General features: G+C 38.7%; 1 protein-coding gene across 8 annotated transcripts in view; it reads left to right on the top strand.

The window, feature by feature from the left end:
• The window catches only part of CCSER1 (coiled-coil serine rich protein 1), a 615,878-nt gene that overhangs the window by 62,556 nt on the left and 528,284 nt on the right, over positions 1-25,038 (top strand). For all 8 annotated transcript variants that reach the window (XM_038134232.1, XM_038134233.1, XM_038134236.1 and 5 more), the window contains 2 exons: positions 5,082-6,440; positions 9,029-9,213. In XM_038134232.1, coding sequence (XP_037990160.1) covers positions 5,126-6,440; positions 9,029-9,213 — 1,500 coding nt within the window. In that variant the 5' untranslated portion in view covers positions 5,082-5,125. The remainder of the gene's footprint in view (positions 1-5,081; positions 6,441-9,028; positions 9,214-25,038) is intronic.

The following is a 25,038-nucleotide window of genomic DNA, read 5'->3' as shown; positions in this document are numbered from 1 at the left end:
GTTTATTTGTTTGCTTTTGTTTTAAATGTAAGCTGATTTTAATGGCTCATTTAGACTCCTACATTGTGCTCATAGACAGGCTTGATCACACACAGTGACCTCTGGGAGCTGTGCAGGTAAAACCAAGTCACAAACACACTAGAGAGACAAATAATACTAGAGCTTTATGGAAGGCAGTAATGCTTAAATGCTGAGAACAGTACAGTGCTGGAATCCAAATGATAGAAGCTTAACAATTTGGGTGGGAGCCACAGGCTGTAATGTTACCCCATGGACTAAAGGACTGCTTCTCACAAGTGTATCAGCTGCGTCAGGACTTCTGGTGACACACTGACAATTAAAAAATATTTATTTTCATGTAGTTTGTGGGTATTTGTAGTATCCTGGGGCAAATTTCATTTCTGTGTAAGGTTGGAGCCAGCTGGTCTATAGACACCGTGTCTGTGAGGTGGTCCTTGCCTCCTGCTGCATGGTGGTGCTTGTGTGAGGGATGGAGGCAGGATTTTCTCAGTTTAAGATGCGCATCTTAGTCCTGTGTGTTCTCCTTTATTGTGCTGTTCCCAGTTCTAAGCAATAAAGAAAATCTATCATCATCCTTAAGCTATGAGTGGAGCCTAAAAATCTTCCAGATGCTTATTGATATTCTGCTCTGATTTTAAGGTTTGAGGCGTTTCAGCTATGTGTCATGTCGTCTCCTAGTTTAAGCTTTGATAGCTAATTCAGTTTTGTTTCTTGTGTGGAAGATGTTTAATATTTCTAGGAACTGCATCTTTAAGGAGAACCTATTTAGGAAAGCTTTATTCAGAAAGTGTTGAGAGGTAGTAGCAGGTTGGTTTATTTATGAAGGGAGTGTTTTCATTCCCCTACACACTACAGTGTTGAATAAACATATATTGTCTTTTGGTGTGTATATGTAATTATGATAATGGTAAAAGTCACTAATAATTTCAGTTTCTAAATTTTGCCTCAAAGGCAATAAGAAATGTAAAAGGCACAGACTGTTGCTTCTGCATATTTGCAGTTATTGAGAAAGTAGATCCATGGCTCCATCTGCTGGGGTTCAAAACCAGAAGCACAAGGAATTGCTGTTTATTGAAAGGACTGAATTCTGGCGTACTTGTGAGACTAGCTGCTGGGCAGAAGCTGAAATAAAAAGTACTGCATTTTATTTTTCGGCTGGTGAATTGATGGAGTAGATTTCTCTGGAGATATTGGTGTAATATTTTGACAATTTTGCCTGTTGTAACACTTGTGGTTTTTTCCCCTGGAGTTACATTTACTGTCTGAAAGTTGAGCAATTTGTCTCTTTTGACAAGATAAAATGATATCTACAATACAGAGCTTCTTGTATAATTTTTACCCCATGTGTTTTTATAGTCAGACAACTTCTTTGGGCAAGATAAAGGCCTGATATTACAACATTAGCTGGATGGTTCCTCCAAGGATCTTCCATGGGGGAAGAATAAGGCCCAAAGTATAAAAAACTTTGCTTCTTGGTCGTCTCTGGCAATTAAATATGTGACATTAAGATATTTTTGAGATTAATTTGCATTTTGCAGTGTCTTGGTGCAGACCAACATGAAAGGAACCTATTTCCATCTGATTGACTTTCTAAATTTCTATGAAGAGGGGAAATATTTTGCTCGCACTTGGTTTCTCATTTCCGTTGGTCTGAGCACAGGAGCTCAGGAACTCCGAGCTGCAGCCAGAGAATATTCTGAAATAATCCACTATTACTCTGCCTTCAATTGTTTTCAAAGCAACTTACTAATTTTCTGTCATTATATCAAACTCTTAGTTGTGTAATGCCAGCTGCAAGAATGTGCATGAAAAATCCATTCCATAAAAAGCAAAAATTGTCTGTTTTGTTCAGCACTGAGTAAACACTTCAGTTTCATCAGAAACTGGATTTTAGAATTTGAAAGTATTACAGTGTAATGGCTGTGTATTTGATCAAGATTCAGACCTCCATACAGAATAGTGTGCCTGTTCTCTTGAGTATTCTCATTATGTACTAGCATATATTGTCCTAAACAACGAGCCTAAACAAAGGTATCTTTCTCTCCTCTTTTCTTTTTCCTCTGTTGAAGGTTTTAAGAATGATGCCAGTAGGGATAAGAACTTTATTAATAAAATTAATGGTTTTGCAGAGAAGATAGAGCTGGAGTGAATTTCTCTCTCTAAGGGTTACTACTATAAAGATGCAAGTACAAACACTCATGTTAAATGTGGAGACTGAAAGGAAACTCCTCCTATGTTAGTCATAATAGGACATATATGGCAGTTTATCACTCATGTGCTGTAAACAAAAATTAATGGAAGATCAGACTTAAGTAGTATTTGAAAGTATTGCTATCTTGAAATACTTGTTGTTTTACCTTGAGTTGCAAGTAGAAAAGTTGTCTTTTTAACTTAATGCTAAACTTTGGCAGGTTAACAGTGCAAAATGTGTGTGTATGTAAAATATATACAATTCCATTACATCTTAATATTAATAAATATTACCAGAACATTCACAACATTCACACAGTGTATGCACATGGGCGTGCATAGATGCAGGTATATTTGCGCAACGGTGTGTGTTTTAGGGAATACTCTCTGATAGCTATTGTAGACCTCGAAAGAACAGTGTATTGCACTTAGTTCATATTTTATGAGTGAGGATTTCTGCTGCTCAGACAATTACAGGAATGCCGACAGTTTGTGTTCTTCCTTCAAAAGACAGCAAAGGAGGAATCAACTGAATAAATGCTAGTTTCTTATCTACTGTTAGAGGCAATGTATTCTATTAAAATTTATTACCACCTGGAAGGCCAAGGCTGTCTTTATTCAGGGTCATTCCTTAGGAAGAATCTTTTATTATTTAGACACAGTGTTTGTATTCCCAGTGAAAGTTACAGACGGTGCTTTTTGTGCAGTTTTCTGCTTCCTTCTGCTCTCAGCTTGGAAAATTTTGTAGTTATAAACTAGGATGGCTTGTTCTTCAGTGAAGTGACAATTAAAGCTGTGGGCAGGAGAGAGAACAGCAGCAGCAAATGTTTTATACACCCATAAAATGGCTGTAGAGGTTTAAGGTATTTTAAAAGTACTTTTCTCATCTACTGCTATTGTAAATCTGCATTCTGAAGTGGTTTTTTTGAGCAATTATGATCTCTCCTTAAAATACAGGAAAGAATCCTCCCAATCTCTAAAAATCCTGTGTGTATGTGCTTATCTATATGTACCAGTAAGCCTGCAGGTAGAGATTCAGTACAGCAAAGAAACCCCAAGACAGTTACGGTCTTGAAGTGGTTAAAGAAGCCAGAGAAGCTTGAAGGGGAGGGATGAAGAGTTTGCGGACGGGTGAACAAGCTGGGATAACACCAGCTCCTGTGGAAGCTTGCAGGGCCTCAGCTTTTCTGCTCTGTCCCCCCTGCCGTTGCTCTTACACAGTGGTCTAAATGCAAGCTTTCACACCTGTCAGTGAAATGGAACAGCTGGCTGTGCTTCAGTTCACTGGTGAATGTCAAGTTTTTCTGGTAACTCTGTGTGGTCTTGTATTGCCAGTTTTGCCCCAGTCAGACTGAATTCAAATTGGGTTTTCAGTCACAGAGCCTGGGTTTTGTCTAGGTCGGGCTGTAGCTTGCCATCAGAGATCACCAGCGACTTCTTGCAATTACTGACTATTCCCAAGCTGTTTTACTCATCCTGAACTACAAAATAGCTTATTGATTCCTGGTGCTTGTGAATGGTGTGGCTGCTTGGCACTGCATGTTCAGAGTGGAACTGTACTAGCATTTAAAACAAATGTTAACAGCAGAAAAGTGCAGTTCAGTTTCTAGGCAGAAACAGTCTTTCAACTTGTTACCCTTTCTTTCACAGTTATATAAAGTATATGTAGTTCTAGTAATACTTAAATATTCTGTTTCCATTCATGTGTATTTGTGTGTGTATACACTTATCTAAATATATACATTGCTCACAGGTACTTGCTGAGCCACAAAACACATATTAAATTGCTCGTTAGATAAATTACTTTGCTTTTGCACTTGACATACAAACATTGTCTAGACAGATGACTTGGGGTTTATTTTTATGTGCTGAATACTAGTAGTTCAGGAAGTTACATAGGGGCACAATTCCCACAGCCTGTTCCTGTAATTATATATTACATGTTTTTATTGCTGTCTCTCTGTGGTCCTGTCTTTCACAGTGGTAGTTTTTTATAAGGAGAACAAAAAGGAGCTAGAACTGGTATATATTTCATAAAGATTAATATTCTTCCAGTACATCTACAGTGCTGATCAAAATAAGTTTTGCTTAAATATTTATAAAAAAAGGCCAAGTGCCTGTGCATGGAAGCACTTCTTCCTAATTTCAAAAACCATGAAAAATTAGCTAATTATAAGCAAATAGGCTGTGAGAGGATTCCAAATAAGTTCCAATTACAGTTCAAATCTAGAAACATGATCCCATATTTTGACAGTAAATTCCTTGAACTTAGAGTTCTTCAGGAAGATTTTTTGGTGTTGCATATTTTGGCTGGACTGCAGTGCCATCATTTTCTGTACTGCCAACTGATACAGCCTTTAACAGAAGCACATGAAGTAATTAAAATCCAACTGGAAGTTCTGGGAAGTTTGAAAAACTTAAATCCTCTTCTTTTATGCAAAAATCGGAGAATTTAGAAATACAAAATAATTAATTGTTCTACTGAGATAATGAAAAATAACTGTCTTCTAAGACAGCTTACACTTTATAAGAAGAACTTAAGGATGTTTGGGTGATATGTTTGTGTATCTCTTGGCATTTCGATTTTATACCATAACCCAGTGTAACGCTATAAAATACTGTTGTACAGTATTGTATATAAAATTGTATCTTTTGTTGGTAGAATATTTTAAGTGACATGTTTGCTCAGTTTTCAGTGCTGGCTATTTAACATCACTTTGAAATGCTCGAAGTCCTTAGTAATGTGCATGCAACAAATTGATGTTGACATCTTATGTATTTAGGCTGACTGACAAATCTGTTCAAGTGGTCTTTGAGGCTGACTAATTCATCTTCTTTCCCCCCATCCCTTTGTTTTTCTCTCATCCAAGGTTATTTTATTGGCTGTGAAGAACCACGGACTCTTTGTGCCCTGATGGGGGACTCGGGATCCAGACGATCGACTCTTGTATCTCGGTTGCCAATATTCAGGAGAAGTGTTAGCCGGAGACACGACTCCCTTCCTTCCTCGCCTTCTTCTGCCAACGCCATTGGTGTCCACACCTCCTCCCCATCCAGCACGAACTCCAGCTCAGGGAGCACAGGAAAGCGCCGGAGTATTTTCCGCACTCCTTCCATTAGCTTCCATAACAAGAAAGGGAGTGAGCAGAAGCCTGACTCAGCGAGTCAAAACGTTAACATCTCAAATGGTGCCCAGTCCTCTCTTAGCACTTTTCAAAAACTCAGCTTAGACGAGCACATAAAAAGCAGAGGAAGGCATTCAGTTGGCTTTGGCAGCTCACGTAACAAGAAGATAACAAGGTCTTTGACAGACGATTTTGAAAAGGGAAAGGAGCCCTCAGCTAATAAGAATGTCTTTATCAATTGCATAAGCTCTGGGAAGAATGAGGGTGATGATTCGGGCTTTGCAGAAGAGCGAAGCCGATACTCTGTCAAACAGTCCACACGAAAACTTCTCACTAAGTCTTTTTCATCACACTACAGGTTTTCCAAAGCAGTTCCAGAGAGTCAGTCGGTTTCCTCTGCGCAGCAGCCCAGGTGTTTGCTGGAAGTTAAATCCTATGTGGAGAGCGAACCTGTGATGGCCAAGTCGTCTCCTCCGTGCTCGGCTGAGACGACGGAGTGCGTGGGCAGCTCCCTGCAGTCCCCACTGCTCTCAGCTGACCTCACAGCTGCCCAGACGCCCTCGGACTTCATTGCTCTCACTGAGGACTCTGTTTCAGAGGCTGATGCCCTGCCCAGCAGTGGGCCAGGGGCACTGCTCGCAGAGGATTTTGGCCATGATGTCTCTACCTCTCAGATCTTCTTTAATCCTGCTGCTGCTCCTGTGAGGGAGAGAGATACTGTGCAAAGTGCCGGCCATCCTGCTGGGGTATCTCCTGTGAGTCATGCAAGCTCGTGCAGCATGGAATCCAGTACCTTATTCAAAACCTCAGTTACTAATCAAACAAAAGTACTGTTGCAAGCCAATGGACTACATGTTAATGATGCCAGGCATATAGAAAAAATTAACTCAGAAAATGCACATTTAGAAACCTTGACGTTACAGCGTAGTGAAGAACCAGTGACACTCTCTCCAAAGGCACGGGGGTTGAGTGGCAGCAGAGTTGAAAGCACTCCACCCAAGCACATGAGAAACACAATTCCTGTAGTGGAGTCTAACACTGTTCAGTGTTCTGAACCTCAGTCCTTTAAAATACTACAGGGTTATGAATCAAACCATTCTAAAGGTATGTTTCATGGTCTATTCATTTTTGAGTTTGGTGGGTCTCATTTCTTCCTTAATGACTGTTTTCTGTTCTTTTTGTCATAGAGTACTTTTTAGAATTGCAAGTGCTAACTATGAAGTTCAGAAAGTATAAGTTGTTAAAGGCAAAGTCTGTGATTTTTCTGAGTTTGTGTTTTAAGAGTTAGCAAGCACCCATCACTGCTGTTGGTGGCTATACTTTGCTTACTAGAAAATGAATTAAGAATGCAAGCACTGATTCCCAGCTTGTGTTAGAGGCTGAAGCTATGATTCCTTGAGACATTCCATAGCCCCATGGCTACTTTGGACTTGAGCCATGGGGTTGCATAATTTGGCATGGAAACATCACTAGAGAAACAAATGTTCTTGTAGTCTGATTATGGGAAATAATACAGCTTATTTTATATTGATCTGGGTCTAGAAATTTATAGAGTCTTGCTTTCTCTATTCAACTGATGTTATAGAGCAGCTCAAAGTGGATGTTTCGTAAAAGTATGAGGTATCCTGTTTCTGCTTCCATCTGAAATAAGTGTTCAAATTCTCATTTTGTCATCTATGAAACTTGAAGGAGTTAATTACCATCTAAATTTCACACTGGGTTAGTTTATGAGGAGTAATTTGGAAATACTAACAAGATTAAGTGGAAAGACTGTGCCTAGAAATCCCAATCTATAGAGATACAGATAGATAAGGCACCAGGCCCTTGAGTGAAGGACACCTGTCAAAAGACATTTATCTCTGACAGTTGATTTTCTGGAGCCAGCTTAATGACTCATGCTTTCTTGCTTAATCCTGAGGCTGTATGTGGTGGGCCAAAATTTGAGAGTTAACAAGACAGCATTTGTAGTGATTGTATTAGAAGATTAATGATGGTAAGTATAAACTCCTATAAATTCACACCCCTCATTTTGCTTGGTTATTTGTCCAGGCATGTGGATTATAAGCAATCAAAAGCAATCTTTCTTTTTGAATTATTAGTCACTGCTAGGCTTAGTTTGATATCTTGTACATAAATGGCAATAGAAAGTGAAATTAATCCACTGAATTAGCTTTCACCAGAGGGCTCCTCTTTTATTCAGAACCTCAGTCACTTTGGAGAAAAAAATATTCCAATTTATCTATATTACTGGTCCTGAACACTCAGTTTGTCTTCCTTGCCACATTGTTGCATCTGTAAATAGCCCTTATTTCAGAATCTGTCTTGCAAGAGTGTACTGCAGAGCACTAAGTAAGCACCTTGGAGGGATGTTTAGAAATACCTCCTGCATTTCAAACTCGTGCATTGGCAATTTGATATTTCATCTGTATTTCAGTAAAGCAGCTAAAGGGAGTTGAAATTGTGATACAGATATTTTTGTAAATTGGATTCATGTTCACAGAAACACTAGAGCTAATACTGCACTACATAAAAGTTGTTGATTAATTGTTCTGTTCTTTTAGTGCTGTTTAAAATACTTATTTTTTCTGGTGTTGTGAAGAATATATTTCATAGTAGGAATTCCCCAAGCATACAAAGGAACCAGGGAAAATAAGACAAAGTCCTGCCATATGAAATGAGTGAAATACAGAAAAAGCTTACATGGCCATAAGTAAGACAGGGTTGTAATTACTCATACCTGTTGAAAACAGACTGGTTTGAACATTTGGTTTTCTAAAACAGTATTTAAACCTAGATGTGAATACAAAATACTTCTGTGCATTTTCTTTGGTAATAGATATTTTCTCTTCTGTACCTGGTCTCATAGCTGATATCATTATAGATAGCACTGTGAATGTGACATTAATGTATGAGCAGGTTTCATGTGCCATATATTTCTTAGTATACCTTTATGTATTTTTATGTGGTACAGATTTTTTTGAGAACCTTTAGATGAAGTCTCTTTTCTTACAAAATGCCAAAGAAGGTAAGATTTTCTGTATGTGTGACATTTATTACACTACTATTCTTTTATCTGTCCTCATCTCTAAATTTGCCCTAACATGTCAAACTGTATTTTTTCTCCTCTTTTCTGATGTGTTACTGTTTTAACTGGATTAGGATTTTGCCTACTGACTGCAGGCTGATGGAGGTTGCAGGTGTAAGGCTAAACGTGGAATGCTGAACAAAAATGGAAACCGATGTGTATCCCTGTCTTACGCAGGGGTAACAGAGTTGTCACCTGGCCCTTCAAGAGCTGGATTTATTTGCCTTTAGGCCAGGGCAAGGCAGGTTGGGTTTCGGCACCATTGGACAAGTTATAATTTCTCTGGTAGATTTTACTTTCAGCAATTTGGAAGTGTCTTACGATGAAGGGAGAAAGAAAAGGATCGAGCAGAGAGTCTTTCTGGACTCCATGAGGTGCCCTGGTCTGGGCTGTGGTGTGCTGAGCATGCCTGTCATTGGGGCTCAACAGTGAACTGGGGGCCCAGGTGACACCTTGATCTAAGTAAGCATGGTCTGCTTTCCACAGAACATTTCTCATGTGATTTCTTTTCAGTGTAATTATTTCAAGCAAAGCAGTGTTCTGATGAAGAAAATACTTGTAGAGAGCAGTTCCCTGTAACAATTGCTGATTGCTTCTCTCTTTGTAGTTGATCTTGCCAGCCTCAGTCCGTACCGGGAAGGCAGATTTGTTGAGAAACGACTGAGGTCTTCTTCAGAAGGCACTGCTGGGGGCAGCCGGCTGATCATCAAACCAAAGGATGGAAATGCAGAAGAGCTTAACAGCCTGAGGAAGCAGAGAGCAAGCTCGTCCTCTTCCAAAATGAACAGCATGGTGAGTTTTATTCCCACATCCATACGTTTGTTTTTCTCTGATTGGTGTAGCTGTAGTGAGAAGCAGTGACTTCACAACCAACAGTAATAAAGAGGGCAGGAGGTCTCAGGCTTCCAAAATGTGATCCAGGCTCAGCTTCAGATATTACAAGTATTTTTTTGCAGGGTGTGGTGCTGTGAAAAGGTTTACGTTCTTTCTGAGAAGAGATTCTTGTTGACGTGTTCTTGTGATTTGCTTGTGTTTGGAGCTTTTCGTGTTTCTCTGTTTTTGCAGGAAGTTTGCGTGCTAATATTAGTGAATAGCATGTGATTTTTCAAAGCCAGAAAGAACATGATGATACTTAAAGATACTGTTTTATGTAGGTATACAAAGCATTATGCAGAGGGAGTTCATGCCTTAAAATACTAGTTAATCCTGGCTTGGGCCTGTGAACCTTTTTTGGGTTGTTGGGTTGTTTGCCTAACTCAAGCTGTTAGGCAGATCTGTGTTTATTTAAATACTAGGCTATGCTGATGCTATTGCACTTCCTTCTGTTTAGCTTCATATTAATGATGGAAACGGGAACGTGTCAATCCAGGAACAGCAGGAAGTAGGAAAAATGTGGATGGGATTAGGTGGTAATCTGACCCCTTCTTTGTGTTTTGTTTATGAAATCTATGAGTTTTTTCCCCCCACTGTCATTAGCAAGATTGTCCCCATATCGACATGATTTGCTTATGCTTACTGGTATTACAGTCACAGACCACGGACTTCTAAAACAAGATTAGAGAGCATGCTCATGAGGGTAGGTAAAATTATTCCTGCTTTCCCCCAAATACATATGGATATTATCTTCCTATTTTAAGAAAATAGAGCTTTTTTAGTAAAAAGTGAGGTTTAGGAAGTAAATCAAACAAAACTAAACCTGAAAACACCCTCTGCACCCTCTCCCCCCACAAAAAAACTGAAGACAAAAGAAAAACATGGAGTTTTCTGGAGGCAAAAAAGAAAAAAAAAGAAGAAATTGAATGTTCATAGTAATATGTATTTGAACAGGAAAAATGCCTGTTCAAAATACTTGTCACAATCAATTTCTGTTTAATACCACAGTAGCAGATGGCTACGAATGAATGATGCTAATGAAAAATAAATACTAGGTAAAGAATTGATGTTACTACACAAAGTATTATAAAAAGCTTTATCTTTCTTAGGCAGCTAGAACAACATGAATCACATGGCTTCCTGCATTCATTTTGTTCAGTTCTGGAGAAAAATGAGCCCCAAACATTTAAGGGATGGCAAATCCCTGGGAAGAGCAGAGGCCGCTGTGGCAAGGGCAGCATTGCTGTGCAGTTCTGCTCTGAGGCACTGAGTAACCAGCTGTGGCTGTGGATGCCGGTTTTCTGGCATCAACCAGGTGTCTTGTTAAGCTGAAGAAACTGTGTACCTGTATCTTTGCCCCTGTTTGTGTTCTTTTTCTTGTTGGCAGGCAGTGTGAGCTGCTTCTGCTGAGGGACTGGGAGTGAGGAGCCAGAAAGTCTCTTTTGAAGGGGTGTGAGATTTTTCACAGGAGACAGAAAGTAAAAAATAAACAGCATCTGAGAAATTGTTCTTTATCCTAAACATCTTAGTCAGCAGAGTATTCTTGCATAATTGTCAGTTCTTGTTTAGAAGATGAAAGGTAAAAGCTTGGATAGACTGATCTCCAAAATATATGAATATGTATCAAACCTACAAACAAGACCGCTGCTTCCCCTAAGAGTGGCCTTAACTAACTTGTGAGGTGCTGAAAGTAATGTATATTCTGGCTAAGACCAGTGCTGTTTGTAAATGAAATTTAGGGAAGAAAAAATCTTTAAAAATAACTCTACAAACGTGCCTATTTCACAGTATTGTAAATAATGATGTGAAAGAAGTGATTGAGATGGATTGGATTGCCAGTTGTGTGCTTACAAAGCCGCTGTTCTTGCAGTGGCCGATTCCTGCTACAAGAGGGCAGCGTTTCACTAGAAACGGTTTTGGAGAGCCATCACTGCGATTCAGGACTTGTGTTCGAGCAGTTTCAAGTTGTTAGTCTGTGCAGTATAACAGACCCTTTCCAAATGAGAAGTATGGATAGTGATGCAGTTTAAAGACATGGATATCGCTGTATATAAACTCTGGTCATTCTAATGCTTTAACAATAAACTCATGAGTTAACTAGTCTATATATCAAAATATTTAAATTTGTTAACTATCTATGTTAGCCTCAGATAGGTTGGTAGAATCTATGCTTCACCTGCTGTTTCTACCTGGGTGGTGGTTCTTTTATAATGTGTAAGAGAGACAAAAGTAAAGAAAAATGTGAATTAGTACAGGCAAAAGACCTGAATGATCTTAAATATGCAGTCCTGCAAGACCAGTGAAAAGAATGTCAACCTGGATAGTTGACAAAATGAGAATTAGATTTACCACATTAAAAAAAAAAAAACGAAGATCCCACACCAAATCACTCTAAGCAAGTTCTTTAAGAGGCTTAGGAGACAGAACAGCAGGGGGAAAAAAGACTTCATATGTAACAACTTGGAACTAGGAGAAAATGAGACGTATGTGAAGAACAGAACTATCTGTCAATTGTCATAGTAGTGGCTGATATGGAAAGGTGAGTATCTTGAATATCACATTTATCAGTAGAGACAAAATACTTTAATTTTTTTAAAATGTATGATAGAGATTTTTAAATGTTAGCAAATTAAAGTCATTAAGACTGGATAGTCGTGAAGGATGATATGAATGGCAGTAACTGTGAACTACTTCAAATTAAAAGAAAAACTTGGGAGAATGGTGGGAGCACCTAGATCACACCGCCCAATTTCAAGGCATGAGCAGCACTGTGCTGTATGCATACATGTGTTTTCCCTCTGCATATGTGCAGTGGATCAAGACTGCCCACTTACATTTGGCTCTTGCAAATCTGCCCTTCTGCCTCTCTGCTGTTCTCTGCAAGGAAAATAGTTACTTGTCTTTACAACTGCCCCCTTCCCATGCCTGTTTATCAGCATATATGCTACTTAACTAGAAACCCCTTATTTTTCAACTTCTTGTCTCAGTGGTGAACACTGCAGGATTGTGTTTCTCTGGCAACTCTTCAGCACAGTTTTCTCTTCAGTTTCTCATACTCGAATCTTCTCTAAATATTGCCTGTTTCTTGCTTCTTAAACTCGGTTTCAACTTTTCACCTCTGCAGGTAAAAACTTTTGTGCTTGCCTTCAGTGCTGCATCATCAGCTTCCTTTGCCTGGAGCAAAGCAGCCTTGCCGACTTGTGCCAGCCCAATTAGAGCAGCACAACTTATTTTTCTGGATTGTTGCTTTGGCTGTGCCATTTCTTTGCATCTTTCCTGTGGTTCCTATATATAAGATATAAAACCAAGGACTTTTGAGGCCTAAGGACATCCCTGCCTTTTTCCTCTCAGCTTTAACAGTGGCCCGTTGCCAAGCTGTCAGATAATTGTATTCATGTTTTCTCCCATGCTGCCTATCATGCACTTGAGTAACTGCAGTTACCTCAAAATTTGCTTCATTTCCTTTCTAAATTTTCAGTTTAATTTTTAGCCTTGCCTAAAGATAATTTTTCAAGATGCATGCTGGTACTATATTACTAAGGTTTTTACTGAGCTTTTTTTGCTTATCCATCCAGTGCTGATGCTTAGCCAAAATCCTCCTTTTCTCATGCTTGTGCTGTGCTTGTTAAGTGCGGATGCTCCAAGCTCTCAATGTCTCAGTAAATGTACCTACAACATACATTGGAAACAGTGAATGCAAAACCCAGTGTCAGAATACACAGCAGTATTTCATGGGCAGAAGTTCAATTTGATAATGCAATTAGTTGAGCATGTTAATTAAACATTAAATAAAAAAAAATTTACTAATTTAGTATAGAGGGAGCCATCTGACATTTTGGGTATATAGAATAAAGGTAAATGATTGACACAGAAATATGCTTGCGAAAGAGAGATTAACTGCAAATATTTGAGACTCCTAGTGTGTCTGGAGGGAGCAGAAAGCCAAAGCAGAGGTCGCTAATGAAAGCATGTTATGGCTAGAATATCTGTGGTAATTATCCAATTAGCAGCTGGGGTCTGAATTGTGGCTGGTGTCCTGGATATAGTGTGTGTGTAACTCCACCTCAGTTTTGTTACTGAAGTGATTTGGAGTGGCTTAATAGTTAATAGTCAGGCTTCTAGTATACTTCAGAAATGGAACTTAGAATGATGGAGCTATTATCCGAACTGCTGTATTAAAATCTCTTTCCGTATTTGATATTGTGTCTTATCAGGCCACACCCAAATCTGTAGCTCATGAAAGTGTGCCTGTTGCTTCTCACAGATAACTTTATTTTTAATGTTACCTGAGCACTCTTATTTATTATCAAGAAGCAGTTTTAATCCAGTTGCTGCATCATGACAGAAACGGCAGGATGCTGTGCCCCGATGGACTTCAGTGAATGTACATGAATAAGGGCTGAGATGTTTTTTATGTTCCCCTTGCTTATGCTGAGTCGTATGATATTTTGCTGATGTGTGATTAAGCACAGAGTATGAATCAGACGAGGATGGCTGCTAGTCTAGAGAGAATTGAAGTGATTTTCATATTTACTTGAGGTTACTTTAACATTGACCTTCTGGAAGCTGTGATTTTTATGCAATGTGTGCCTAATACATGAGGTGGAAGCTGCTATTGAAAATACTTGAGTTGAATGAGTTTCAGAGGGTGACCAATGAGTAGATTTGAAAGTGAAGTTGAATGTGGCTGGTTTTTGTAACCTATAAATGTGACTTATAAAGGCCTGAGAAAACCTTGTGGGGTATGCTGTCCCTCCAAAGACTGGCATTAATTATTAATGCCTTAACGGCCTGCCCTGGAAAGGCAGTGAATGAAAAGTTAGGGGGAGGATTTGAGTGTTCAGGGCTTCAGTTCAGACTGAAAAAAAACCCTCAAAAAAACCCCAGCCTTTTTCAGATGTGCCAAGACTGTTACCAAGAATGAACTAGGTAAGCAAAATGTGCACAATTCTTTATTGTCTTCTGCACAACCTTCTTTACAACTAGCAATGTTATGTGTGCCTGGAATAGATACAACCTGTTTTTAACTTGCTGTAAGGGTGTATTATCGCTGGTATTTGTGGTGTTCATAGAAGCTTTGTCATAATGAAAATAGATTTGCTATTCTTTTTCTGTCACTGAATTATGGTATTTCTGCTTAATTCAAATTCATCTCTGCTACGCTGGGCTTCTCAAGGGAGAATATTTAGGAACATCAGTTGTTACTGAACTGTTCAAGCAAACCCTGTAAGGCAGTGGTTCACCCTTCAGGAGAAGTGGACTTGACAGCATTAATTAATAACCAGATTGATACTAAAGTAACAAAATTTCCCCTTTTGCAATGAATTCTGCATTTTGCTCCTTTCTGAAAAGAAACTCTGGAAGCCACTTAAAGCAAGAACTGTCAGGACTACCTTGGCTGAACAGTGCCATCCAGATGGGAGTAAACTGCTGACTATAGGTACCTAGTAATTTGAGCCTTGTATTTCTAACTTAGCGTGGAGAAAGTGCCTTTCACATACTAATAGGATAAAAAATGGAAATGGCAGATGGGGATTTACGCATTTTGGCTGTGATTTTTAGGTCAACTCAACTAGAAGCTTTTTGGGTAGCTACCCCGTGGGAAATTAATGTCTGTAGTGTAATATGTGTTTCTTAACAAATGAAGGGCTTGTGAAAATCAGATTGCAGTTGTTAAACACTTTGAATTAATTCTTGAGATCAAGTAACTAACAGAAATTAATTTAGATGTGACTTAATGCTTATGCTGTGGTGTTCTGTGCTTTTCTTTAAGGACTTAATCATGGGCCAGAAAAGGGTAAACCGTTAATCTAACATTGGAGTCATTATTTAAATTGAATTGAATTATGTTTATACAGGTAGAAGGTAGAGCTATTAGCAATTTTAAATCCCAGAATCATCATGGCAGTGGGTGGATGTATTTATTGTGTAGCAAAAATAGAACAGAAGTAGTTCTTTCTCTGGTTTTATGGGTTAACTGCAGTGAGTGAACTACACTTCTCAGCCACTGGCTTACTCCCTCTGGCAGCATGAGGAGGAGAAGTGGAAGGGTAAAAGTGTGAAAACTTGTAGGCTGAGGTAAGGAGAGTTTAACATGGAAGGCAAAAGCTGCATACTCAAAGGAATTCAATGAGTGATTCCCAGGGTGGACAGGTATTAGCCATCCCTCCATCCCTGGGAAGCAGGGCTCTGTGATACCTCGTGGGTTACTGTGGAGGATGAATGCCATGTGTACAAACATTCCCCCTTCCTTCTTCCTTCCCAGCTTGAACTGCTGAACACAGCAGCAGATCCAGCATGGCTGGATCCCTTTGGTTAGGTGGGGTCAGCTGTACCAACTGTGCCCCCTCCAAATTCTAGCTCACTCCCAGCCTCTTCAGTGGCAGGGCAGTATGAGGAGCAGAAAAGGCCTTGACAACTGTGCAAGCCCTGCTCAGCAATAGCTAAATCGTGTCTTGCTGTGTTGAGAACCCTGATTTGGTCACAAATCCAGAACACAGCACCATAAAAGCAAGAGGATGTGAAATGATTTAATTCTCCCCCATCCAAACCCAGTACAAACTGTGTATCTGATATTTTTTCTCAAGACCTGTAGGAATACTTACTCTCAGTGTTGTTAGAACTAATTTACAGGACACTGAAACTTCTAAAACTATAGGTAGGTTCTGAAACTATAGTCCCCTGTAATGCATTGTGTTTATTTTTCTGTTTAATATTTTTCAGAAAAACATAGCTGTTTATTGAGACTCAAAATAGAAGTGAAAAGCACAGGCAGTTGATGGATTTTTGTAACAAAACACGCTTTTGTGCTAGTCCTACTGCATCTCCAAATATTTTTGCCAGTTAATGTAAGAGGTAGCTTGTTCTGAAGCTGCTCATCATTTAGAGTAGATATTATCTTTATGGATTTCTTTCTCCACATGAAGGAAAAGATTTTTCTATGCACAGAAATATCTGGTAATATGTTAAAATACACCATAGTAATAAATATTGTTTAAATAGATATATTTGTCAGGCAAAATCAGCTTGGTTATTTTTCTATTGTATTATGACTTATACATTTTGCTTTCCTGTTCGTTACCATATTTTCCATGTTCTGAATACAGGTGAGTGCTGCAGCAAGATTGTTATGCAGTCTTCTTGAAGTAAACCACTCAGTCTGTTTGTGCATATGGGCTACTAAAATCTTTGTCACCACCTATAGTCACCACCAAAGAAGTATCTTGTTTGTGGTGAAGATACTTCTGCTCAGTGCCTGTCATGCTGTGGACCTGTGGGAGAGGTCAGGGATTTACCAAGGATTAAATAATCCTGTGAGAAATCTCATGAATGCTTCTTACCAGCTCTCGCAGTATGCTAATCAATATTAGGAGAAGAACACGGTTGCTGATGCTTGAAGGCACCTTTGGGGATGATCTGGTCCAACACCTCTGCTCAAATCAGGGTCAGGGATGGCATCCCTACACCCAGGGTTGTGTGTAGTTGGATTTGGTGTCTCTGAGGGTAGCGACTCCAGAGCCTCACTTAGAAGCCTGTCCAGGTGTTTGTCCAGATTTATGGTTTAAAAAAAGAACAAAATTTTTCTTGGGTTTCTTGTATTTCAGTTTGCATGTCTCCATTCCCTGGGCAGCACTAAGAGGAGTCTGGCTTTGTCTTATGACTCCCATGACCACCCTTGTGTGTCAGATCTCAAAGGCCTTTGATACTGCCAAGAGTTGAGTCCAGTATTGAAGGATAGGGAGCCAAAGGGAATTCTAAACCGAGCTCCCTTGACACTCCCATTGTGCTCCCAACTTGTTTGCTGTGCCTCTGGGCTCTGCCCACTCATTCTGCCTGCAAATATGGGCAGAAATTGTAAAGTCACAGGAACTGGGATCCACCCTCATGTGTACACACAGTCTCTTATATTTCCCCATCCTACTTCATGGAGCAGGTGTGCCAGGGAAAGGAGGTGGTTTACAGGGAATTCCTGTGATATCCAGTGATGGCAGCTGTAAAGTAGAAGCGTGAGAGGGTGGAGAGGCCACCGGGGCTCTGACAAGTGTTTCTGAAAGAATTGGGAGAGTCTGAAGAGGCACCTGATGTGCTTCGCTTGCATACTGGGATCTCTTCCCTGCAGAAGGACAGAGGTCAGGGGATCATGGAAGTTATCATTGGTGGAGACAGGTTAGAGGGTTATCTGAGCTAGTGTGGCTGATCTAATGTCTGTATTTTAATACACTTGATTTTTAAATAAAGGAGAGGCCTTCATGCAATGAGTAATACTTAAGTAGAAACAGTTTTCTATCCAGTATTGGTAAAAGAAAGTACTTCCTCAGAAAAAGAAGGTAAGTTGCTTTAATTGAATGTCTGCTATGCCCTAGAAGATTACAGTCATGTCTTTTATCTTTGGAGATGCCCTTAGCACAGGCAGCATTTTTGCAGCTGTGGAATATATCTTCTTGGGTTAGCACGTGTAAGTAATAAATACCATAGGAAAATGAAATTTTTAGTGGATTTTTCTAAGGGACAGCTAATTCACTGAACTTGAAATTTATGACTAGTGAATAGAAATCAGTATCTTGGGTTTATCATCATCCTGTAGGTCTGATGATTCATTGGTAGTTTGCACTCAGTTATTTTTTATAAAAATAAAACCAGAAAATTGCCCTGTTCTTAGAGTGGCTAATTTTGCTCTTGTCCTTTCTTGTGCATATCATTTCCTGCTGTGTGGGTCCTTCGAACAGTGTGTCCATAAATGGTTCTATAGTGCGAGTTTCTGGAATGCCTTCCTTATAAGCTCTGCCTGTTTGTATTCATTTGCTTATGTGAGAATAAACTCAGAATAAATACAGTATTTTTTTCCCCAGGCGACAGCAATTCAGAGTAGGGTGCTTCTTCCAGGCCTTTGAACCCTTTGATTGATAAAAAGAAAGTAATGAGGTGAGAAATGGAAATTCTGTTGGGTCACTTGTTAGGTCATTTATTTTGCAGTCCTTCTTGTCTTGCCAGTGTGTTGCTGGAGGCAATACTAGATGAACCCTGGATTAAGGACTTGGCAGGGGCTGGAAAACTAGCTGTGGACCCTGAAGCTTGCCATTTAGAGCAGGAGATTTTTCTGGTTTAAAGTCAAGTGCATGCTAGCCCTTTAAAGGCTCAGGATCACACTTTATGATTTGATACATGGAAATCAGGTTTGGGTATGTTTATCTAGGTTCATTCACTTTTTAGTGAAGGAGTAGGCAACAGTAATTAATTCAGGAAAGGAATGAGATGCTAAAACACATTTTGTTGCCCCTGAGATAATTTTCTGTATTCATAGCATTCATTCACTAAAACTAATAAAATTAATTGAAATAACATAGTCCTGGTGAATAACTTAGTATCCATCTTGTAAAATTTTTTGAACTCGCTGTGTAGATGTTTTCATGAACAAACTGCGCACAACCCCTCAAACAACACAAACTTTTCTAAATTATTACACTTCCAATGTGTATTTTCTATTTGAATTCTTGATAAAGTAAGAAACACTCTGTGATTTTCTTGTATGAGAGGCTTTTTGGACTTTGAAGAGTACTAGTGTTGGATAAATGTGTAAGGTTTATATTTGCATTAACAGTCTGGATAGCTGTTATGATTTGGAGCTGATTTGCAATCAGAGGAATGTTGGTACTTGAGAAGTAGTTGTTAGAAATAGGTGGAGCAATCAGTTTCATGACACAAAATGCCTTGTTTGATACCAAAAACCTGAGGAGGGAAATTAAGATGTTTAGTAACAACCTACTTTGGGATCTTGAACATCTGCAACAGGATGGGGAGTTTTAATCAACTGAGAGCTAATAGAAGGTTATTCACTGAGGTCTGTTTCTGTTGCTTAGACAAATATCTTGGACAGGAAGAAGGGCTTCAGTTTTTCTTAGTTGTTTTTCATTCATATGTGTTTTAGGTTACTCCCACATACCCACCCTGTTAGGTCTGATGCTGTGGAACAGGCAGCGCTGGAGCAGACCTCATGTCTCCTAAAAATTACTCTGACAGGGTTCTTCACTGATTAACTTTTTTTTCAATATTATATCTAACAAAATGAGGTTAGTTTTGACTGCTCCAAAAATCAGAAGTCTTTTGTCATCTTTTTTTGGCATCTTTTAGTTGATAAAAGTAAAACCCAACAGTTTTGACTTAGACACTCTAACCAAAATGATTAGATTGCAAGTGTTGGGAGTATATTTTGAAGAAACTATCCCAAAATAAGCGTTGCGAAACTTGTGATATGTGAAGCAACATGAGTAAATAGTGGGAGGGAACACTTAGCTAAATGAAGTTGCCTTTATCAATCTGTAGACTTGGCAGACAGTTATCCTGGAAGACTTTCATCTTTATAAATTTGCCAGCTTTGGAAATCTGTCTCCTTACTGGAGTGGAGGAAGTGCAGCAGGGAAAATGAGAACCTGATCCAGAAAGCAGCAAGGAGGATAAAGGGCAGGATTTCCTGGAGACTGGGCTGTGTTGCCTTTAGAAAATGGGTGGGGTTACGAACTGCTAATAAGAAAGGAAGAGTTAAATATAAGAAAATTGTGCTTTGGGATGGGATGGAGTTCACTGCAGGTGCTGTGGAAAAGGAAGAGATGAAACGTTGGGAAGGAAAAACGTTCAGGAGAAAGTTTTGACTAGGAGATGTCAAAATTAAGAGGATGGGAAGTAGTTCAGTTAAAGAAGTGGGAAAGATAGGAGAGGCTATCTATATTTTTACAAATTAGGCAGAAATTGAGGGAGAAGCTGGGAACTAACAAGGTCAAGAGCTTAGAAATCTGGTTGTCAAGAGAAATTTGTAACCCTTCTGTTACCTAAAACATTGAAACTCAGGAGTTAGTTTTATCTTCTATGACTATTCCCTATAGGGGACGTTGTTCAGAAGAAAATACAGCAGCCTGTAAAGTATGCGTTGCTGGCACAAACCTGTCAGGCATTTCAGCTGGAAGAGGGCAGTAATGCGATTTTCCTGCTGAAAGTGGCAGTATGCACAATAGTTTAAGTATTTTCAGTAGTCACATTTCAGCAGAGTTTTTCCTCCAGATGAATATAAAAAGTTGTCATTTTTGTCTTTATTCTATAAGGACATATGTGACATGGTGAAAGCAATTTGATCTTGTTATCAAAGCTATATCTTTTCTTTTGAAATACTTTGCCTTCTCTCAGCCTGTAGAAAAAAAAGGAAAAGGAATATTTTTGCATCTTTATGAATAAAAATGTATGCCTGTAACTTCTGTTCGTGTTGGCTCTGGTTAAAATTAAATCACAAAGTTTTTCTGAGATGCCTAATTAATATGCCTTGTTCACACCTACACTGTTTAACTAATCATCACAGTACAGAGTCAGGACAGTTTTTTTCTTTGTGTCTGAGAGAAGGTAACTTTGCAAAACATTTGCTTTGCTCATAGCTCAGGATTGAGCTTTGTATTCATTTGCTTTGCTCATAGCTCAGGATTCAGCTTTGTATTCCATATTGCTAGTCTAGAGGAAGTGTGTGCAATCATTAAAGATTATGCAGAAATAAAAATTTATAAAGGAACGTAAGAAACAGTCATGATGGGGCTTCAGATATTGTTTGCTCTGAGGCACATGTTAAGGATGTGTTTTTGATGTTGTAAAATGCCTTACTAGGGTAACTTAGTTCTCAGGCTATTATGCATAGGTTAACTTGCTTTTACTCTGAATCACTTCTAAAGTTTACAAAAAGAAAAAGTGGATTATTTTCTGGGTTCTGATCACACAGTGGGAAAATTTGTTTATCTTCTAAACAAACCCAAATCATCATCAGTGACAGGGAACTATCTCTATAGACAAGCTGTCAAGCTATTCATACTGCTTTCCTGGTTCCAAGCACAGAAGGGATGCAGGAGTACAGTTAATAGCTCAAAACAGCGCTTTAGTAAGATGATATGACCAGATATAATAACAGAATATTAATAACAAATAAAAATAGCAAAGTAAAATGTCCTTCTTACTTTACTGTGCTCAGACACAAAATCAAGAATAAAATATTCCATTGAGAAGTAACAAACAAAGCTTATTTGTGCAAATGAAATTGTCAGAACAGACAGATTTAGACTGGGGGTTTGTGGATGTCAGATTTTTCATTGCCAGTATTAGGCACTGATATAAGATGAGACATTGAATCCCAGCGTGTTGGTGTCATTGTGAGGTTTTTATTTCAAAGAGATACAGATACATGAATAAAAATCTTGGACCTAAGTGAAAGGAATAGTTAACCACTCAGCCATGGTTCATGAATCACAGTGGTTCGTTTTAATAACTTTAGTTGGGAAAGTGGATGCCAAACTATTCTATCTGGATGCTTCAAGTGGACTCAGCTGTCTACTGGAAGGACCTACAGGTGGAAGAGAATAGGACTGAATCAGGGATGCTATGCTGACTCACACAAGAAAGAAAAGCACTGTGAATGCATGGTTTTGCTCTTGGGTAGCATTCACCCATCTACACAGACTGCATAACAAAAGCAATTGTGGCATTATTAAATGGTATGAATTGATACACTGATTTCTTGAGGCATATTTATTGCTGCTCAGTAGGAGGCCTGTAAGGTCTATTAACCAAAGGAATTCAAAGATATCTCTTGTTGTTCAATATTTATTTTTTAAACAATTCCGTGCGGCAGGGTGTCTGTTAAAAAGGTTTTAGGATGCTTTGTTGTTGCTCCAGTATGCATTTCAGTTTGTTTAATGGAGCTCTCCATTTTGGAGCTAGCACATGGAACTGCCAAAACGAAATTGTTTGTGAGCCTGGTTGTTGTTGTAAAGAAAGAAAAGCCAATGTTCCTAATGGTAAATAAAAACATTTTCATGATCAGATACTTTGATCATCGTTGCATATTTTAATAGGTGGTGAAAAAACTTATCACTGGTTTTTCTGCCTCTGTGTTGTGATGGCAGTGTCTATTTTCCAAAAATAGACCAAGCAGTTCAGAATCTGTCAAGGCCTTTGCTTAAGCTTAGAATTGTTTGGCAAATAAAAGAAATTTCAATTTTCATTCATTCTGCATATTTCAAAGGCAGAGAGAGAACATTTTTGCATAGATGTATTGCAAGCTATTTTCATATTCAAGGTGAACAGAAGGGTTTAGCAGATCCTAACATGAATTAGGATTTCATTTAAGACCTGAGTTCTATTTTGATTCTCTGTTGCTACATACAAGGTTTGCCTACTAGTGTTGCAATAGCCAATTAGCCTATTACTGCTCATAGTTATTTATATAATATATTCCCTATTTATAGGGAATAGCCATACATCAAATTTCAAACACTATGTAATATTGCCTGATGTCGAGAAACCTTTTATTTTAGCCTTTTTTTTTGGTTAGACTCACTGTTGGTAATTATTTTGCTGACACTGTTTCTGGACCAAAACCAGGCTATTTTTTTGTTTTCTGTACTCGTGTTTTTGTAGAGTGCTGGTGGTGAAGCAGCAGTGCTGTTTCCAAGCACTGTGTCCTCTCTGTGTTGAAGTAAAAGAGTTGTTGGGACTGCAGAGTTGAGCAGAGCATTTGCTTGTGCGTCCGTGTGGATATCAAACAAGTGCCTGGCCTGTATGTGCCCACAGGTTTCAACAGGAAAAAGAGCTTGAGAACTTCTTAGAACTGAAATGGACCATTGGATTCTCTGGTAGACCTTTGGTATGCGACTTCTCATAAAAGGCTACCGAGTTACCTCTGGGTCAAGGACAGTAAGTTCTGTTGGAGTAAGGATATGAAGAAGATGAGGAGATGGAATAAATGTGACTTCACTTGCTAGGTTATTGCAATGGTGTGAGATTTAAAAAATCCCCAACAAAACAAACCAAACAACAGCCAATGGATGAAACCACGAAAAACAGACTGTGAAAAAAACAGGCCTGATTCCTAAATTAATGGTAGCTGTGTTTTTACTTCCAGCCATTAGGCTTCAGTTTGTCTTTTGTAGCTAGACTTAAGTCTGTCTTTTTAGTAAGTAGCCTATTTCTGTCCATTAAAGCTACTTGTAAATGATAAAGCCACCTCCTTGGTATTTCTTCTTTTTATTTGAACAGATTGAGATTTTTTCATGTTTTACTTTGCAAAATATTTTGGGTATTTTTATTGGTTTTATGATTTTTCCTTGGCTGCAAAAAAAAAAAAAAAAAATTTTTTAGGGAGACTAGGTAAGCAAAAGGGGAAAAAAAACCCTGTTTAATTCCAACAAAAGAAGTGAAATATTTGTGAAATACCTGGTACAGAAAGAAAAAAAGCACCATCTTGTTCTTGTCCCACTCTGTATATATAGTTGATAACTACAGTAGCAATGAATATCTTAATTTTGCACCTCCCAGGAAGATAAATTTTTTGCTGCAAGGTGTATTGACTGCACCTGGATGTTAACTCATGCAAATGATATGACTATCTAGTCTCTCATAAAGCATTTTTCTCAGTGAAGAGAATGACTCTTTGTAAATTTGTGCAAAATTGATAATTTTCCACTGCTGTCTCCTGTGAGGCTGATGCAGCTATATATGCAATATGTATATATTTTTTAAAGGAAATAAAGTGCAGGTAGTAAGTGCATTTTGTTTTTTCAGTTGTATTCATTGAAGCAGGAGTCCTGTTGTAGCTCAGTGGGATGACATAGGAAATTATTCCAGTGTGCCATGGGAAATGATTTGCTTTGGATTTTCTTGCTGATGTTCTTTATGTTTGTTTTTTTTTTGTTTGTTTGTTTGAGGGCTGCATAAGTATTTTATGGAAGGGCTGCTGATCATAACTGCTTGTCTGTCAGCCTTTAGGTGAGTGGTCTTCATCTGTCATCCACTTGGACTGAATTCCACAGATGCTGTGAAGGGATATTTCTTTTTGTCTAAAGATGTGCTGTAGCATGGTGCAGAAAGATTTGAGCAGTACAAGCAACGTAATTTATTAGTCTAATTGAAACAGAGGAAAAGAATGAACAAGCTTTTGTCGCAGAAATCCTTTTCAGGGCCAGTTCCTTAGGTAATAAGTAATTATCTTGGAAGAAGTGTTTATGTCTAGGGAATATGTCTGGTTTTTTTAGCTGTAAAACTGGTCTGGTAAAAGATACTGTTTCTTCTAGTAAACTTTACTTGTCCTAGCTTTTTAGTCAATCATGCTTGCAACAATTCTGCTAATGTAGTTTTTCAGCAGCATATCTCCCTGCTTTTATGTGCTTTCAACCAACACAAGCAGAATGTAAACTATCTGTCATTCACACATTGCCAAGTCTGGAAAAGTAGTAATAGATCAGAAAAATTAAAAATATATAGGTAGCTTATAATTTTCTTTCATATAGCTGCTTTTTACAAAGCTGATGCTGTTGCTTATCTCCCACTGCAGCTATTCACTGCAAACTCCTATTTCTTTGTAGTTATTATCTGGATTTAAAAGGAATAAAAGATGGTGCATTTCTTAATTTGGCGGCTTTCATCGTTTACATTTGTAGGTGAAAGCTGCCAAGCCCTATTAGGGGGCTGAGCTCACCAGGGGGATACTTGTGTCATTTCCACCCGCTTGTCATGTTATTTTCTCTACACTTGTTAACTCGAACTGTCAACCTGTAAAGTGCTCTTATCACATTTGCACATGAGGTGCTGCAGGAGGTGACATAAGCTAATAGGAGGAGTTCATGGTAACAGAAAATCTCATTTGTACATAGTGGGAGTGATGAGCTCAGGGACTTGCACTTTGATTGCATTGTAATTAATGATGCTTTGTGTATCTTAGTG

Source organism: Motacilla alba, chromosome 4, assembly GCF_015832195.1.
Source record: "Motacilla alba alba isolate MOTALB_02 chromosome 4, Motacilla_alba_V1.0_pri, whole genome shotgun sequence".
In the NCBI taxonomy this organism is placed as follows: domain Eukaryota; kingdom Metazoa; phylum Chordata; class Aves; order Passeriformes; family Motacillidae; genus Motacilla; species Motacilla alba.
The sequence above is the reverse complement of the archived record's forward strand: the minus strand, read 5'-3'. Positions and strand labels throughout refer to the sequence as shown.